This window comes from Zeus faber (genome assembly GCF_960531495.2).
Source record: "Zeus faber genome assembly, chromosome: 22".
Taxonomy (NCBI): Eukaryota; Metazoa; Chordata; class Actinopteri; order Zeiformes; family Zeidae; genus Zeus; species Zeus faber.
In genome coordinates, this window is record NC_137209.1 from 20,973,204 (window position 1) to 20,991,478 (window position 18,275).

General features: G+C 46.7%; 1 protein-coding gene across 2 annotated transcripts in view; it reads left to right on the top strand.

Annotated features, from left to right (window-relative positions):
* Positions 1-18,275, top strand: part of LOC307247249 (receptor-type tyrosine-protein phosphatase delta) — a 225,232-nt gene that overhangs the window by 145,886 nt on the left and 61,071 nt on the right. For both annotated transcript variants that reach the window (XM_080023355.1, XM_080023356.1), the window contains exons 4-5: positions 462-607; positions 2,960-3,101. In XM_080023355.1, coding sequence (XP_079879481.1) covers positions 462-607; positions 2,960-3,101 — 288 coding nt within the window. The remainder of the gene's footprint in view (positions 1-461; positions 608-2,959; positions 3,102-18,275) is intronic.

Here is an 18,275-nt window from a genome sequence, read left to right on the forward strand (position 1 = left end):
TTTGAAATGTTATTTTTATGATTTATTTTCATATTTGTTCAGTATCCAACAACAAACAAGTGAATATTCCAAACAAAACGAGGCCAGTGAGGTCTGCCAACGCAAAGTCCTCCATGAGGGGCTATTAAGGGGTGCTCGGAGGGGGCAAAGCAAAAAAAAAAATACTCCTGCAACGCCTGCTCCTGCAAAGTCATTTTAGCCCTGATTGCAGCTGCTGATCATCAGTTTCCAATCGGTTTTCTAAGGACGGTGCAGTCTCCGTCTTGACCTCCAAAGCCAATTCTCATCACGGCTGCGTGCTGAAATCTGCAACTTTCTAGCCTCGCGCTGCGCGGGTCTAGATAAGAAAGATAAATTGTTCCTGTCTGCAACGCTTAGCATTCTCCCCTAACTATCTTTTTTTTCCTCCTATTCTCTCTCTCTCTCTCTCTCTCTCTCTCTCTCTTTCTTTCTTTCTTCAGCACCGCCAAAGTTTTTACGAACCCCCAATGACCAAACGGGCGTGCAGGGGGGCGTGGCCTCCTTCATCTGCCAGGCCATGGGGGACCCCCGGCCGAAGATCGTGTGGAACAAGAAGGGGAAGAAAGTCAGCAACCAGAGATTTGAGGTATTAGGTCTATTGTTCTGATGTAAAATGCTCGACAACAATGGAAATGCAGCTGCATGGCTTTTTTGGCTGGAACCCCCCCCCCCTTCCCTTCATCCCTCACAGCCCCGGAGTGTCCCAACTTGCCACCACGCATTAGCACCACGCTGGCCAGGCTCAGGAACCTGCTTGACTTTTAACTTAACAGCACGTAAAGATTTGGGGACCGACCTTTCCCAAAGTAAACATCTTCTTTGTCCAAGCACATTGTCATGTCCGAGGAATTTGACCTGGTCTGAGTTGGTGCATTCCTAGACGCATTCCGACGGATCCATGAAAAAATCGTAACAGTTCAGTTCGGAGTGTACAGATTGCGCTCTGTGCCCAACTTATAAGTGATTAAAGAGCAACCGGAAAAGCTGGACAGGCTGCAGTGTGGCCCTGGTACTAACATTTGAGCATCGCATGTTTGCCGGCCTCGTGCGACGTGGACGAGCAGCAAGCCGCTCTCTTGCTCCGTGGCGTCTCTGTCTGAATGCACGCCCCGCCCCGCCCCGCCCCGCTTGGCCCCGGACCGAAGCTTTGGTTTCTGGTCAGCTTCTATCTGCACCCCGGCTCAATGCTCATGAGAAATAACACATCGTTGCAGAACACTGATAAGATTTCAAATTAATTTCTTTATATATCGCTTTGGCAACCATCATAGTGTCACTTTATTTTGTGATACTATATATATATATATATATATATATATATATATATATATATATATATATATATATATATATTTGCTGTATTTCCTCGCTTACTGCATAGCCACAAGGAGAACTCCTCCCGTTTTCCCTCCTTGCATCCAATGACGGACCCAGATCCAAATCTTATCAGAGTTCTCTGCATTTGCGTCACTCCACGCACCGAATGCCAACACGCCCATCCCCACTCTCTCATGTCGCCTTGCTGGGCTCGCCGGCTGCCGCCCCAACCCCCCCCCCCCCCCCCCACACCCTCACTTTTTTTTTTTTTGCCTCTTTATTCCCCCCCCTTTCCGGTCGCCCTTGTTCGATTTTCTCTTGTCACATCTAATCAAGGAAGGGAGATTTTATTTTGCCATTTTTAACTGCTCTCAGCTTGACTTGGCTTGGCCCGGCCGCTGAAATGTCAACGTGTGTTTTGAACTAACGAACACATACTCTGATACACTGTGAAATGTGAAAAGATGTGGAGACCTATGACTGTGTGGGTGTGAGGGTCGGGGGGTGTGTGTGTGTGTGTGGGTGGGTGGGTGGGTGGGTGTGTGTGTGGGTGTGGGTGTGATTGTGATGCAGAGGTCTCGGGGGGGTTCTCTTTTCTTGGAATCTACCTCTATGTTTAAAAGACGTTGGGTTATGACACGGGGCTTTCTAAGACCAGTGAGTATACGACATGTAGCATGCCAAAAGATAGCTGTCCCAGCTACAACAGACACCTTGTTTGTGAGCATCCTATGTGTCGTTTCGTCCCCCAAAAACAGTCAGTCCTTGTCCTCCGTACCACTACCTCACCTCATGGTACAACAGTCCTCGAGCGTTTATCAAGCCACATTTAACTGTCTGTGCATTCCTTTATGTCTCATCGGTACGACTCAATGTGGTGCATTACTTGAAGCGATAGGATGTTAACTTTAAGAGTGGGTTCGCATTTGGGAATTTTAAGAAATTGTTTCCAAGAAGCCGTGACACGGATGTAAAATACCCCCGGCATCGTACCCGTTTCCCCATTCTTAAAGTTATTTGGCAGTGTTATTCTTGGTGCCCCCACCCCTTCTCAGAAGAAACATCTCGTCCAGCCACAGCCCAAAAATGTTCCGTGGCAAAAAAAAAAAAGACTTAAAAACCAGAGCTGGACAATTCCACGTTCCGAAAGTGAAGAAAGCCCTGCCGTGCGATTGCTCCATCCAGGCAGGGATTGCTGCTAATTAGAAAATCCCGCGGCGGGATTTTACTTTCAGAACCCGGATTTTCCACCTCTGCTTGGAAACCATTAATGTATTCGACGTCCCTTATCATGCTCACATTTCCCGGCAGAAAAACCCTCCAAAAATTAAAAAAAAAATTTAAACTACCGAAAAGAATCTGTCTTTTTTCATGTGTGTATATTCACAATGCAACATTAAAAAAAAAAACACCCCCCTCACAGAATCAGCCAGAGAGGGACGGCAGCTTTCTCATCCGTCTCAGGAAGCACTTTGTGTCAGTCACCATTCAGTGTCGTCGGCCAAACGTCTCCCAGCGTGTCTTCGTTTTCGTTTGTTTGTCTGTCCGTCCCTGCCAGGTCCGTCAGCCCGTGGTGAGGGAAAAAAACTCCTTTAACATATCTTGTCTCTCGCACCTGCAGGTGATCGAGTTCGACGACGGCTCCGGGTCAGTGCTCAGAATTCAGCCGTTGCGCACGCCCCGAGACGAAGCCATATACGAGTGCGTCGCCTCCAACAGTGTTGGGGAGACGAGCGCCACCACCCGACTCACTGTTTTACGTGGTAGGTCCTTCCCGCCAAAAAGCCGGGGGGCGGGGGGGGGGGGGGGGGAGCCGCCCACGCCGCCCACGCCGCCCTCTGCCTGGCAGCTCAGCTGGCCAGTGCAGGTGAGGCTGGTTCCACGTCTTGTTCCTTCCCCCTCCACGCTCCACGCTCCCAAACCTGATTAGGGACACTGGTTGCACTCACGTTGTGTACGCTAACTTGATAAGATTTACTCCATTAACCATTTACCCAAATAAGTTTCTATTTCTAAGTGAATCGAGTCATTTGCATACGGATTCATGACACAATAATTAAGATTCTGTTTAAATTATGCAAATAAGCATCCATTTCCTGCCCGCGCCAGTTTAATGGGGGAGAAAAAAAAAAGTGAGAAATATTATTCAAATGAGTCATTTTTCATCTCTCTACTTCAGATTTGATATCAAGTTGCCCATGTGGAAAATAGGGCATAAACTCCCGTTTGGATGTCGGCGTCTGTTGTCTCCGTCACAATCCCTGAGACCCCGGATGCTGTTCGATCCATCCACACGCACGCCGCAACGCAGCCGGTTTGAGGTCGGCTCATTCGTAGCGACAGGCGGCGGATGTGAAGTCGACGGCCGCGGCTTTAATAAACGAGCACCTCTTACAAAGAAAAGGCAAAAAAGTTCATCACGATTACACGCGACGTTCCATTCAAATGCAAAACTGCGGCGTGGCCCTGAGCTCGAAAGGCTGCGCGGTATCTCTGGTCTGAGTAAAACACGGCAGGTTTGGCCGTGAATGGAGCAGGATGACTTAAAAATAAATAAATAAATCCCGAACCTGCCCCGGGCTCGGTGAATGAGGCGCGCTCCATTATGTGGCACAATTACACAACACGGCAAATAAGTTCCCATTGAGTGGGGCGGGCGGCCGCTCCGCCACTGCATGAAGCTGCGAGTCACTCCCCCCTTCCTTATCGCACAGACGAGCCAACAAAAGGAAGGTAGCGCCTTCTTCCCACACTTTATGCTGGCGCACGCACGCACGCACACACACACACACACACACACGCACACACACACATTTGCGACACAAAACCCCATCGACGGCCAAAGGAAGAGTTTGAATCCAGTCTGGGCCCGGAATTAGCATGTTTATTACTATTTCCATTTCCTCCCCTTTCCCATCAGTGCTCGGAAGGGGGATGGAGTCCCGCTGTGAACAAAACAACCCCGCCCCCCCACCCCCAAAAAAAAATAAATAAATAAAAAGCGGCACTTTAAAGTCGTCGCGCATCCCCGGACGATTTCCGTCTTCCGAAAATACTTGTCAGCTACTTGCTAGTCCTGCTTGTTTTTTTTTTTTTTTTTTTTTTTGTGTTTCCCTCTCTAAATTGTATGCATGTTGTATGTTTATGTATTTAGCCCTTTCCAAAGCTCTTTGAATACCGACCTGTGCCTCTGCCGCGGTGATTCAACATTTCCAACTCGACACCGCTGAGTCCGGTTCTTTATTCGACTCCATTTCCCAGGGTTTGGGGGCAAAAACGGAAAAATAGAGTGGGATATAATAGAGTAGTCTATAATCCTTCAGAGTCACGGGTCAGAGTCAAAACCGCGCCAATAACATTCCTCGGGCCGTTCGATCCAGATGTACTTGCGACTTGTCGTGTTGCGAGTCCTGCGGTGGCAGCCGTCCGATAGAAATCTCTTTAGCCGATGGGAATGGAAATGTGACAAGGATTTTCACGGTTAAAAGTGAAACGCAGGGTGTCCGGAGGAGGGGGAAACTGGAGTCGGCACCGAAGGATCCCGCGTCCAATTTGAGGGAGCATCTGTCCAATCCTGTGGCTGAACCCCGTTGCCTCTGTGGCGGCGGCGGTCCGTGGCTCGAAGGAAAGGCCCTGTTTATCTGCTTCTCTTTTAATATCGGTTGGTCTTCAAATGGTCTTCAAATCCTCGCTCTCCCTCCGCCGTCCGGGCACCGCCCTCGGCTTCCCGACGGACTCCGGGTCTGAACTCGGACGTCTGGCCGATCGATGAGCAGATACTGGGATAAATGGACGTGGCGGGATGAGCGCTAATAACGCCGGCCTGATACGCGTCGGGCGACTGTTGGTTGAGTTAATTTGGGCTCCGACGGCCTGTGCCAGCGTTCTGCCAGGCATCCGCCGGGGAAGCTTGCCGCGGGGGGGCGACGCCTAATTCCATGAAAGGGAAGAACCACATTGTGGTAATTGCCGTCGTATGAGGAGAGGGGACTGGAGGTGACAAATCCAAAGTACTCAGGGATATTAGTATCCGGATGGGGCTCCAACTTGATGGGAACCGCCATTAGTAATGAACTTCCTGGCTTAGAGAAGCCATTTGCATGAAAGGCGAACCTCCAAGCGTAATGATGTTCAGAGTCAAATCTGCCCGACCAGCAAATGAGGCGGTGGGCGCCTTATGCTGGGAAATACATGTATATATTCATATATTTAGGTATTTATATATATATTTTCCTCTTCTCCTCAGTTTTGATTAACCGTGAGATGGCCTGCATCATATGTGATTTGTGCCTTTGAGTTAACGACGTCTCCGTTTGCGTCCTGATTGAAAATGAAAGGGCTGAATTGGGGGAAACGAGGGAGGACATTAGGAGCGTCATGGCCGGAGTGCGCTTTGAGTGAATCTGCACTTTCCATCTCATTTATTAATGTGGCGAGAAGTTACGTTTGCATATTTATGGCAACAGTTGAACACGCCGGTGCGGCTCACAAACATTACCGAATCACTTCAACCGCTCTGAGCGCGTAGACCGTGAATAGAATGCGATAAATAAACGCAGATTTTCCCCGCACGCCGCCGACAAAAACGCAGTGAACACGAGTCACATTGTCGCCGCGTTGTCGATGCTTGGGCCGGGTTTGGGAATGTATGTGTGTTTTGAGCGCCGCGGTCCATGATTCAGCCATGATTAAGGATTTATATTGCATCTGCCTGCCCCCATTATACTGTCAACAGACATTTCCTGTGCAGCGCTCAGACGCGGCAAAACCTATGCAGATATGCACACGTTGACAGCGAGGGTGGAAAATGGGAAGCTGCTCTACTGTGACGGAACCGCCACCCCCCACACACACACACACACACACACAAAAGAAACACCACCACAACTTGCACGGAATGGGACAACCTCCTACATGTGAGGGATCTCTCGACCGGCAGACGCCGAAAGGAAGACTGTGTGTATATCTGTCTGTCTATCTATCATCTGTCTGTTCTGTCTGTAAGTCAGTCTATCTACAGTGTATATAGAGTATATATCCATCTATCTGTCCATCTGTCTAATAGTAGTCTATCAAATTGTCCGTCTGTCTATCTGTCCATCTGTCTAATAAATGTCTATCTAATTGTCCATCTTTTTGTTCTTTCTGTCTGTATGTCTGTCTATCTGTCTATATATCTATCCCGCTATCTGTCTAATAATAGTCCATCTAATACTAATAATCTGTCTGTCAGTATATCTATACGTCTATGGGTCTATATGTCCATCTGTTTGTCTTATTGTCTATCTAATTGTCTGTCTGTCTGTGTTTTCTTCTTTCTTTCTGTCAGTCTATTTGTCTATATATCTATCTGTCATTCCGTCTGATAAGTCTATCTAATAGTCTTTCTGTCTGTATCTGTATTTGTCTGTGTAATACCCTTTTTCCACTGCACCAAAAACCCGGTGACACCCAATAACACCTGGCATTTGTCATTAGTGTGAAACGACACACCCGGGTTTCATTGCCGGGGCAATTGACTTTGCAATAGACAGGTTTTGATCAGCTCCGACTCCGATGGAAACATGACGCCCGGGTAGACACGCTGGAATACATGACAGGGATATCCGTGTATCATCCCGTCAATCCACCTGTTTTAAAATCCAAAATCAGCAGTTAGTGACCTGTTTATCCCAAGGAAGCTACATGGAGTCGGCGGTGGCCGTGCTGGAGGTGTGCGTATGTGTGCGTTTGGACCCATTCCTCTGTGCCTTTTTCCCTTTTTTCCTTCTTTCCTTTAAACAAGTGCCCAATGACAGATAATCAAAACCTTGTCTGACATACTCCTAATAGCCTGCAAAATAAATAAATGAAAGGGAAAAAGCGCAGCGTCAGCCAGTCAGCCATGCCACGGCAACGAGAAGGGGAAGTGGCCGCGGCAAAACTGCTGCGCTCAAGTTCACGGGGTGTGTGTGTGTGTGTGTGTGTGTGTGTGTGTGTGTGTGTGTGTGTGTGTGTGTGAGAGATTGTGTGTGCATGCGCTAACCGGACCCAAGTACGATCCTTTTTTGGTTTTCTGCATAGAGTTCTATTTATGCCCAGAAGTGGTACACAAATTATTTATCTACTTTGAGTAGATAAATACATCTATGGTACAAGACCATTTTAATGAATGGGAGTGGAGATAATGTATTTATAATTTTTTATTTAGTAAGGAAAAAGTATTTTGTTTATTTACATATGTCTATTGAGTTGAATGATTTATTTTTAGTCGATTTCTGACATAATTTGTTAAAAATGTCAAGTATAAATGAAGGCTCGTCTGCCTTTTCCAATCGAAATCAGGGCAGCACCTCCCGACATTTTTAGAATTATAAGCCACAAAACTCACAAAATGAATGAACTTTTTTTCAAAAATGTTAAATGTTTTCCGATTGAGTGGACTTTATAGAGATTCTTCTATTTTACATGTGTCTTCATATGTTGTTTATTTAAATGATAATTGACTTGTGCACAAAACAGAGCGCCGTGTCATTGATCCATATGTATAAATAGGATAAACGAGGGAAACATACTGACTTTTTAGAGTCAAGGTGATATGAATTAAAAGTTAATCGTTTTTTTGTTTTTTTTCCAGTTTGGTACTTGCACAATGCACAAAGGTGGTAGTTCCGGGTTCACAAAGTAAATGCCGCGCCGTGTTTTTGCTCCAGCCATGAACCAAACCAGCTGATTTTGCAGGAACCCTGAACGGTTGACTGTAAATACTGGGGAGGATTTCTTCTTTCTGGACCTGGAAGTTCTGCCTCCGCTTCAACGTGCATACTGTTATTCACATAAGCAGTGCTTAATTTGTATAAATCAGGCGGTGCCGGAACACAGAGAGGCTCCTGATCCGGCGAGTCGTTGGGGTGGATGCGGGATCCAATCAAATCGGTAGCGGTCCTAATCTCGGATGGCCCGGATCATGTTCCGACAAGGATCCGGCATAAAATAAAGCCCTGTGCCTAAGTAAATAATTTAGTCACTATTTCACTTGATTACAGAGTTCCCGCAATCATTACACCTGCGGTATGTCTCCAGAATAATTAATAATAATAGTAATTATTAATTATGAACTAATTTATGACTGAGGGAAAACCAGCACAAGTTGACGCAACAGTTTCCTTCCCCTCATTCTAGAACTTCGCCATCGAATAAATGCAGAGAACACGGAACGGGAAAACAAGTTATTTGTTGGGGTCATTCGAAACAAAAAGGCAGATTGAATGATCCGCCCTCGGAGAAGAAGCCGATCTTTCTGCCGTGAAGCAGGTGGAAATAATGTAAATAAGTAATCGGCGGCGGCTAATTAATCGTGGGAGTGAATCGGTGTTTGTGCGGTGCCGTTTAAGACAAAAGAAATGCGCCGCTAACAAGATGAATATGCGTCTCCACGCTCCGATAGCGAGTGAGGAAACATCTGCCCGCGCTACAAAAGGAGCGGGATTAAGCTCCCGACATGATGGATAACGTGCTGTGGAGCTGCTTCCCTGGCACTGGAATAACAGCTCACTATATTAATCATCATGGATTTGTGGGAAAACAATTAAATTGGTAGTTATGTTTTTGTTGTTTTTTTTTTTTTTTTACCTCCCCCCCTGGTGAAATTTGCTGCTTAGTTATGTGAACATTGATTTGTACTTTTTTTTTTTTTTTTTTTTTACTTTTTAACCATCTTTTTAACTTAGCCTCAAAAAACATGAGAAGGTAGTGTTGGGAGAAATTACTTTAACAGGTTAAAATCGACGGATTTTGTGAGAAGAGCAAAGACAACGAAACAACGGTTACGGTTTCTAATTGTTTATCCCTATTCTCCAAAGCGCAATCACTTTCTTTTCTCCAAAATTTTCCTCCCACTGACCGATTGATTTCGCTGCCGGGAAAGGCGGACCCCACCACCAACAATGCAAACAGCCTGTAGAGGAATACATGCATGACACAAATTTTCACTTTTTCTTTTATATGATATTTTCTTATATAACGCCACATCAATCTATTTCAAATAGGGGATCTTATGGATTACTGCTTTAAACAGATGTCTTTCGTAATACATATCTGCTCTCCGTAGGGCTGCCCCCAAATAGTCGACCGAACTCATTCGACGAGAAGAGTCTCAGTCGACCAGGTTCTTCATTAATCTGTTGGTTGCAGGGAAAAAAAGAAAAAAAATGCGTTCAGGAGCTGCGCCTCGTCAAAACGAACCTTAAGAACCTACAGTATATGTCTGGACCCGTGTATGAAGCGCTAGAGGGCTTTTACCTTCAAACAAACCTCACAAAAATAAATGTTCAGTCTCCTCGCTGGTTGCTCCGACACGTTCAGAACAGGGATGTTCTTCGCGACTAATTTTCCCGACGTTTAAACGGAAGTTCCGGATTAATAGTGCGCCCGAGCCCTGGGGGGCGGGGACAGGGAAGGTGCAGCGAGTACGAGGGAAGCCGACGGGAAAACAATGCTCCCTACGCTGCATTTCAGTGCAAATTATGTCAATGTCATTTAAATATGTACATTAATAAAATAAAAATAGGGCCTTTTAAGTATCATATGTGCAACGTTTAACCGCTGTAACTAACAGACAATGTAAATTAAATGTATATTTTAAGGGCTGGTTATTATGTTGTGTATTTATCTGTAATGTAGCACAGTCTTAACAATGTTAGTTAGAACATTTTTTCTCAGCCCTGGAACTCAAACCATTTTCTGATGCCCCAAAAAACATTTTAATAATTAAATTCATATCTTGAACGTGCAACGATTAGTCGACTGATGGGCTTGAACTGACGATTAATAGTCGACTAGGAACATCTTTAGTCGGGGTGCAGCCCCAATTCTCTGCTTTGATTCAGGATTCAACAGGTTTATTTGTCGCATACATACGTTCATACATATACGCAGTGAAATGTCTTATGCACAATAGTTACTAAACCGAACATAATAGCTAACCTAATTCCTACCGAGCAACTAACTGAAACTGATTCCTAAAACGTAATGCAGTGAATGAACAGAATAATATGAATTAACATTTTCAAAAATATTAAATTGTTATTTTATAATTTTTATTTTTTGATTTTTAAAATTAAAATAACAAAAATAAATCGCTCTGGAGCAAGTCTCTTCCATTCATCGACAAACTCGGTGATGCCGCGTGTCTTCGTCGGGTTTAAAAGGGGTTTCCCTTTTTGTTTTGGATTTTATCCTATTTTTGTCGTGCGGTGATTCCTCAGAGCGCGGCGTCCCCTGACGGGGTTGTTCCGACGAGCCGGTGATTCCGCGCTGCGCCGACGCTGGTTTGCTTTGATCTTTGCTTTTCCTACCAGATGAATCACCTGCTTCAGGGTCGCCCGTAATGTGTGTCACGGCGCTCTGGAGAAGCTCCTCGGGCGCTAGTTAAAACCCAAACATCTTCCAGCGGTGAGGGGGGGAAAGGGGGGATACGCCGAGGCTTGACTTTTGTTGGCAATCCAAGCTTAATGAGTTATCTATACACTATCACGTGCCATTTAGCAACGCCCATCTACAATGCCTCATTAAACGCTTCACGGCCACCCGAGGGCAGGGAAGGGCAGAGCCATGCGGGTATTCATCAGAAATCCCCATATCCGCCCGCCCCCCGTCGGGACGTCCCCGCCCGCCCCCCGTCGGGACGTCCCCGCCCGCTCCCGCGGCCGCTTTTTGGGGAGCGGGGGCTGTCGGGTCGAATCGAAAGACCCGGACCCGACAAGAGTCCCGCTTCCATTAAGAGTCCGTATTCGGGAGCCGGGGACGTCTCCTCCGCCGGGTGTCGGAGGAAAGGAGTAGATCTCCCCGGCACCGGGCCCCGCACCGGCCTCTCAGCCACGTGCATTATTGAAACCATTCTGTCTTGGGAAGGAATGAACTCGTGCAAAGTTTTTTTTTTTTTCCGTCTGACATTTATGGCGGATGTAGTGGTCCGAGTCAACTGAAGCCACGATGACCTATTAAAAATACACGCTGCTGCTGTGGGAAATGCTAAAAGCGCTTGTTTTCAGGCGTGACTTTCATGCCGTGTCTTACAGCAGCACCGGCTGTGGTTTCATTGGGATTTAGATTTCCACAAAGTTTTAGCAACAATTTCAGGAAAATTGTAAATTATGAAAACGATCTTTCGGGGTAATGATGTGTGGCGGACTCATAGAATCCAGTTTGATTTCTTTATCCGTCCAACTTTCTATCTGCTACTAGTGTAATTACGGTACTATAGATATGACACGTGTGATATCTATAGTACCGTAATTACACTAGTAGCCCTGCAAAAATATGCCAATTGCGTCAAGGGAACCCCTTCAATATCCCCAAATATTAATTTAATCACCAAAGGCATCTATCTCTCTGTCCATCACAGGTGATATAGTTGGTACTGCTTTTACACTAATAGCCGCGCAACACAGATCCTTGTTAAATCAAATGCACGGAAAGTCACGAAACACAAAAGGCGGCGCGCTAAGCCGCAGATATTAGCGACGCCCGTTTGACCAAAACCGGCCGACCCGCCTGCCTCCGCACGCACGGTACATGAAGGTTAATGAAGCAGCTCAGTGTCTTGCAGTTCGGCCTTCTGTCCGTGTTCCCGTCTCGTCGGGAAGCCTTACCTGATCTCCGACGCGCCCCTGGACTCCCGCCGGTTCCCGCTCTGACTCCACCTCCACCCCCCCCCCCCCCCCCCCGACGTGCTCCAACCATCACATATTAATCGCACTAACTATATTATGCGCCTGACGTTCGTTAAAGCCGTTTTACATTCCTTTTATTTAAATGTCTGTGTCATTGTCCGCCCGTCTGATGCTTGCACAACTCTTCGGGTTATTTTAATATTTGTTGAGAATGAAAAAAAAAAAAAAAAAAAAAACTTTGCACGAGTTCATTCCTTCCCAAGACAGAATGGTTTCAATCACGCACACGGCTGAGAGGCCGGTGCGGGGGCCGAGAATGCTGCTTTGTTTTTCTTTGTTTTGTTTTGTTTTTTTTTGCTTTTTTTGTTGCATGTCCTCTCCCACAAACTTTATTGACACGTCTTTCACGCAGCAGAGTAACACGTTGATGGACTGTACCAAACGTAACCTCCAGAAGGAAAGTCGGTGTAAGAGAAAAGACGGTTTATCTCAGCTTTGTGTTCGGCAAATAGCCCGAAACTCTGTCCGAGTGGCTTTTTCTCCCCGTCCACGTATCCCTTTGAATATTTCTAATAATAACAGGGTGGGAAAAAAAAAGAAATGCTGGGGGCTGATAAAATGACAAAAGATTTTTTTTTTTTTCCCATTGCTTTTTTTTTTTTTTTCCCCTCTTCTCTTTCGAGCTCACTAAATAAATGGGCCACCGGTTTTCGAAGTAAATGGAATCATCGCTCAAGGTAACAACCAGCAAATGGAATATGCAAAGTGAAATCCTACAGATAAAGGGAGAGGGACGGAAGACGGGAGGGGAGTAGACCAAAAGAAAAAAAGAAAAGGGAAAGACGCGAATTGAGCAAGCGTCGTAACGCTAACTGTCTTTTAAATAATCCCCGATAAAAAAAAACCAATGAACACGGCAGATGAGAACAATTTACCAAAAGGTGGTTTTACCGAGATACGACGGAAAGGCCGTGATGATTGGTATAAATTAAAATATGGCGGGAGAGATTGAGAAATGTACTGAAAAGTACCAAATTGTACATTTTAGTATTTTAGTATGTGAGTAAGAAGAGCGATGACGTCAGCTGCTTTGTCACGTCACCGCTGCACTAACTCCCAGCACGTTGTCATGACGACACTCCATAGTAAGTGTTCCGGCATCGTAATGCATTGTGGGACACACATGCCAGCATGTAGTTCTAGTATTTCATCCTGGTACTTTTTGCGCACTATTTGGTTGTACCACGGCGGTAATTTGGCCTTTCTAAGTAGTATGACGAGGGCCCCGACCGAACGCATCATAAATCCTGCTCAATTTCATGGACCTAGATTCTCAGGAAAAACAGATTTCGTGGATTTAAAAAGAAAAACACGACATTTCACGGCGATGATCGAGGCCGAACCGCTCCCGTCGCTCACGCGTCGCGCCGCGTGGTTGTCACTCGTAGTTTTTCTTCAGGACTTCCTGCTGCTGCTGCTGCTGCATTGTTTTCTGTTTGTTTGTTGTTTTTTTTGTTTGTTTTTTGTTTTTTTTGGGGGGGGGGGGTCAAATTGTCAATTCTGCAGGAGGCAGATTTCCTGGTCCGTGATGCCATTGCCACGGCCGTGATTTTGGTTGGGCCCTAAGAATGGCCGTATCTGATCCTGGTACTTTTCACATACTGTTGGAGCGTGTTATGGTGTCTGGACGGCGTGGTACGCTTCTGTGTCATCTCGATACTATGTGCGCATACTTTTCGAGTATGCTACGGTTTTGTCAACATACCAAATACTAATTTGCCGTACTTAATAGTATGCTAGCGTGTCATTGTGGAGGCGGTGCTCTTCTCTCTTCCGTCCCCCGAGGCGATTCCAGCGCAGATGCAGCACATCTTGCTGAGCTGCCGAGCGCCAGCGGGGGGCGGGAGGTGGTGTAGCTGAGCGTGGATGGAGCTTTGTGCCTGCCTCGCCGCCTGCCTCGCGACTTGCCCAGTCAGGCCTGCACAGACAGAGCCCCCCTCTCTCTCTCTCTCTCTGTCCGCCCTTCCTGCCTCATCTCCCCCCCTTTCATCTCCCCCTTTACCCATCCGTTTTAGAGCCGGCCCCTCGGGCGGGGGATCCACCTTTCGTGCGCTCGCTCTCCCTCCCTTGTTTTGGCTCTTCTTCTTCTTTTTATTTTTCTTCTCCTTCTTCCTCTTCTTCTTCTTCTTCTTCTCACCGGCGGCGTTCACCTCCGTTGCGTGCCCCCCGCTGGGCTGATCCAATCCGGCCCCCCCGGCGCCTGAAGTCACATGGAGGTACTTTTTACCCTGAGTCCCCGTCCCCTCTGCGGGCTGCACGTCCCCAAGGTCTGAGGCTCCGCCCAGTCCACATCGTCCCGTTTGGAACCTCGGTCCGAGGTGCTTCACGCGTTCGCTTTCCGGCCGACGTGTGTTCAGCTCCGCGGGGCTTTGGGGGTCGCGGGAGTGGAATTCTTTAAATGATCGTTGTGATTACGGCTCGGCGGAAAGCCAGGAGATTCTGAGTCGGAGGACCGGCATCCGGCGCTGCAGGGATGAGTCCTGACGCCGGTGAACGAGTCGGCATTTCCACACGTCCGGTTCCCTCGTCCCAAAGTCAAGGTTTATTTTTGTTTTTTTGGTTCGGTGCCTGAGCTCATGGCTGCGGGTTAAAGCGAGCTTGTCGGTGATCACGACGGCAAATTTGTCAGCAAATATGTCAATTAAATTCCCGCACTCGTGAGTTTTGAAGCTTTTACGCGTCGGCTCAGCAGGGTGTCTAAAGGAGACTACGGAGGCTGCCGGGGGCCAATATACCTCACGGAGCCGGAAGGGGAGAGCGGCCCGCTCGCCGGTCCGTCTTCACGGCCTCCAGTTGCGTTTATACGCGCGCGCGCTCGTGCAAACTGTCCTCGCTCAAGCTTTCCGGCCTTGCGTGGAAGAGGCGAGCGTGCGACATCAAGCTGCGAGGGCGGGAGCCCGGCGCTGACGCTGAAGTCGGTTTGTCTTCAGGCTGACGCTCGCTCCTCTCCTTCCTGCCGAATGCATTCACGCTTCAGGAATCTTCAAAAGTGGAGTTGGTTGGTGGAGATCACCCCACTGAACAAAACGCGCGAGCGTCGTCAACTGGTTTTCGCCGCGGAGCTCATTTCATGCGCTAATCCAAATTGCGGTGGAAAAAATTTGGGCGATGCTTACTTCCCGGTTGGCCTCCAAAAACAAGTCATCCCGGTAGCGCTCCTTTGGGCATCCCCTGGGTCAAAGTGAAAGCCTCACAGTGGGTACATTAAGCAACACAATATGTTTTTATCCTGCATTTTATGATGTGTCCTCCATTTGGCCGAGTGCATTTGGTGAACACAAGAGACAAAAGCGCATGGACTCAAAGCGTTATTTGAATTAACGTTCTTATTACTGTATGCACATCATCATTCGACGGATTCATTTTTCTCCTGCGAGTCTCACGTTACAGTGGGTATAACGACGCAAGGTTTCTAAAAATGTCAATGTCATCCCAAATGAGCGATGGCGGGGGGGCGTTCAACTGTGAAGGGGGCTGGGTGTGGGGGGGGGGGGGGGGGGGGATCAAAAAAATAAAAGCGCCGAGTGATTAATTGATCGAGCCCACAATGGTTTTCTCATAATCTCAGGCATTAGTCATTGGTTGTTAATGGCAAATAAGCGGAGTTCAATTAATTACGCTCGCGAAAAGGAGGGATTTATGGGGAGGAAAGGGGACGGGTGCGAGGAGGCGGAGGGCGCGATATTTCACGGAGACGGAGCGCCACGGAGCTAAGGTTAAGAGAGCCCCTCTGCTCCCTCACCTCCCCCCGCTCTATCTCCCCTCCATCATCCATCCAGCCAGCACCTGCTCATCCACCCCTCCTCCTCCTCCTCCTCCACCTCTCCCCACATTCACCTCTCCCCCCGTGCGCAGGAAACCCTTTCATCCTTTTCTCGGGGTATACTGATTCAGCGTACTTGGATTTGCGGAAATAATATCTTTGCATGCCGTTTGAGCGCGCTCTGCTGTGCCTGTATGTTCTGATGGTACTTTCCTCCGACTAAGTTTTTCGGATATTATTCAAACGCACTGTAAAGGGCGTTTTCGGAAATGCACACACACACACACACACACACACGCTGTTTGATCAAACGACGCCGTTTGGACATACTAAACTTGGTGTGCCAACTAGCATGCTAGTATGTCATTTTGATGTTTTTTTTTTTTCATGCTGTCTGAGCCTGCTGTGCTCGGCAGACATGCGAAACGCAAATTTGGCCGACGAAATGATCTAGTCTGAGACATCGTCCTCGCCCCCCGAGCAGAGGGAGCTCCTTTGTCCTATGCTCGTGGTTTGAGGGGGAACGTAAACCGTGTGAGACACAGTTGACTTAATGCCACTCTGTTTCCGAGGCTCTGTCCCTCTTTAAACTCTTATCACAGCAAATAGGAGGCATGAGCCAGATTTTAGCAAACTCTGGCACATACAGAGTAATACATTATTGATGTGCATTATACGTCTGGGACATACGAATAAGCTTAACCAAACCAGAACGTATTTAACTCTGGTGGGTGGAATCCTTATCTCTGGGTGAATATATAGAATACATTTGCAAACTTGAATTCATCAGTAGTTTAAGTTTACGGTTTCAGAAATGAGTTCCTCAATGATTATGATTCATGATACAAATTCATTGATCATATACATTTAAACAAGGGTGATATTGCACCCACACGCTCAAGCCAAGTTATGTTCAAATCCTCCTTTAACTTGGCAGAAATCGGTTTTGATTCACGACGACCATGATGTTTGCCCCATTCGACGGCATTTAAACACGGTGAACAGTTTCCTCAAGAGCGAAGTGCTCCGTGGCGTTATGAACAGCTATAAATGACGGCGACTGACATTTTAGTCAGACCTATGATGGAAAAACGGCAAACTTCTCCTTTAATGTCCAAAAATGTAGGACTATGGCATTATTTAGTGGCAAAGTACGCCAATATATCATTGTTAATGCCATCACATAGTCCAATAATAATCCAAAATGCCAAAGATTAATGGAGTTTCTTGATGCTACCGTGTTAGGTATAACGTTGATACCCAAGCAACATTGACTCAAATGTACATTGTAAAAATCCATTGATCGGCCAGGTTGGTTCGGTGTTGACTATTGACATTGGACGATAATAGTCAAGCGGGAACGACAGCTATATGGAGGTGCTCGGTGATCGGCATTGCATTGCTGCTTTTCAATGTGTGTTAATGTGCGCGCTTACACGCAGCGCTGCCGTTGAAGGCAAGTCAGTCGGAGCAGCCGGAAAGTCCGCTCCCAGCCAGGCGGCAAACATTTATGTTCGAGAGCTCTGCGGCCTCAATCCTGATCCCGTTCTCACGGGCGCGCGCACAGAGGCACGCACAGACACACACACACACACACACACACACACACACACACACACACACACACACACACACACACACAACAGCTTATTTGTGTGACGCTTTGTGATTCCATTAACACTAAATAGATAATAGAAAGCAAAAACTCACCAACATGTGAGCAGCTCCAGTCCGTTAGGCAGTTACTTTATTTACACTTTATATATATTTATTATCGTTATAACAATAAAAAAATTATCATAATAATAATATTTCTAATTATTATAATACTGCTAATAGCAGAACAAGTCCACCTTTTGATTTAAATCGTGTCAAAGATGCCGCTCTCGATCAAAAACAAAGCAATAAAAATTGCTTTTTACAATATTCTGATGTGGAACTTTTAACTGGAGGGAAGCAACAATATTGCTAAATTGAACATTGAAGAGAATAAGCAGAATGTGAGCCAGGGAGCGGGAGAGGAGGAAAGGGAGCGAGTAAATCGGGAGCAGATGCCATCATAGAACTGGTTGAAAGAGGAATTTCTGCCCACCTTTGTTAATCAAGAGCTCTTAAAATTGGTTGAGTAATTTTGTTTGTGCAAAAACAAAAGCATAATTAACAGTTCCCTCGCCTGTGCCAAAGAAAAAACGGGGGGGGACCAACCCAGCTGAATACATTAGCTGAGCGGAGAGGAACACTTTGTGTAAAAGGATTCAGGTCAGCGCTGAACAGCCGTTCCTGGCCAGGTTTCGCGCTCGATCCTTAAAGAGCGTTTTTCACCTCGGAACAAACCCTGATTGTGCCTTTCAACAAATAAAAGATAAGTCTCAAAGCTCCGTAAGAAACCAAAGTTGAAGACTAATTTACAAAAGTCAATGTGAACAGTTTTGTGACTTTTTAAACACTGACTTTAAACACTG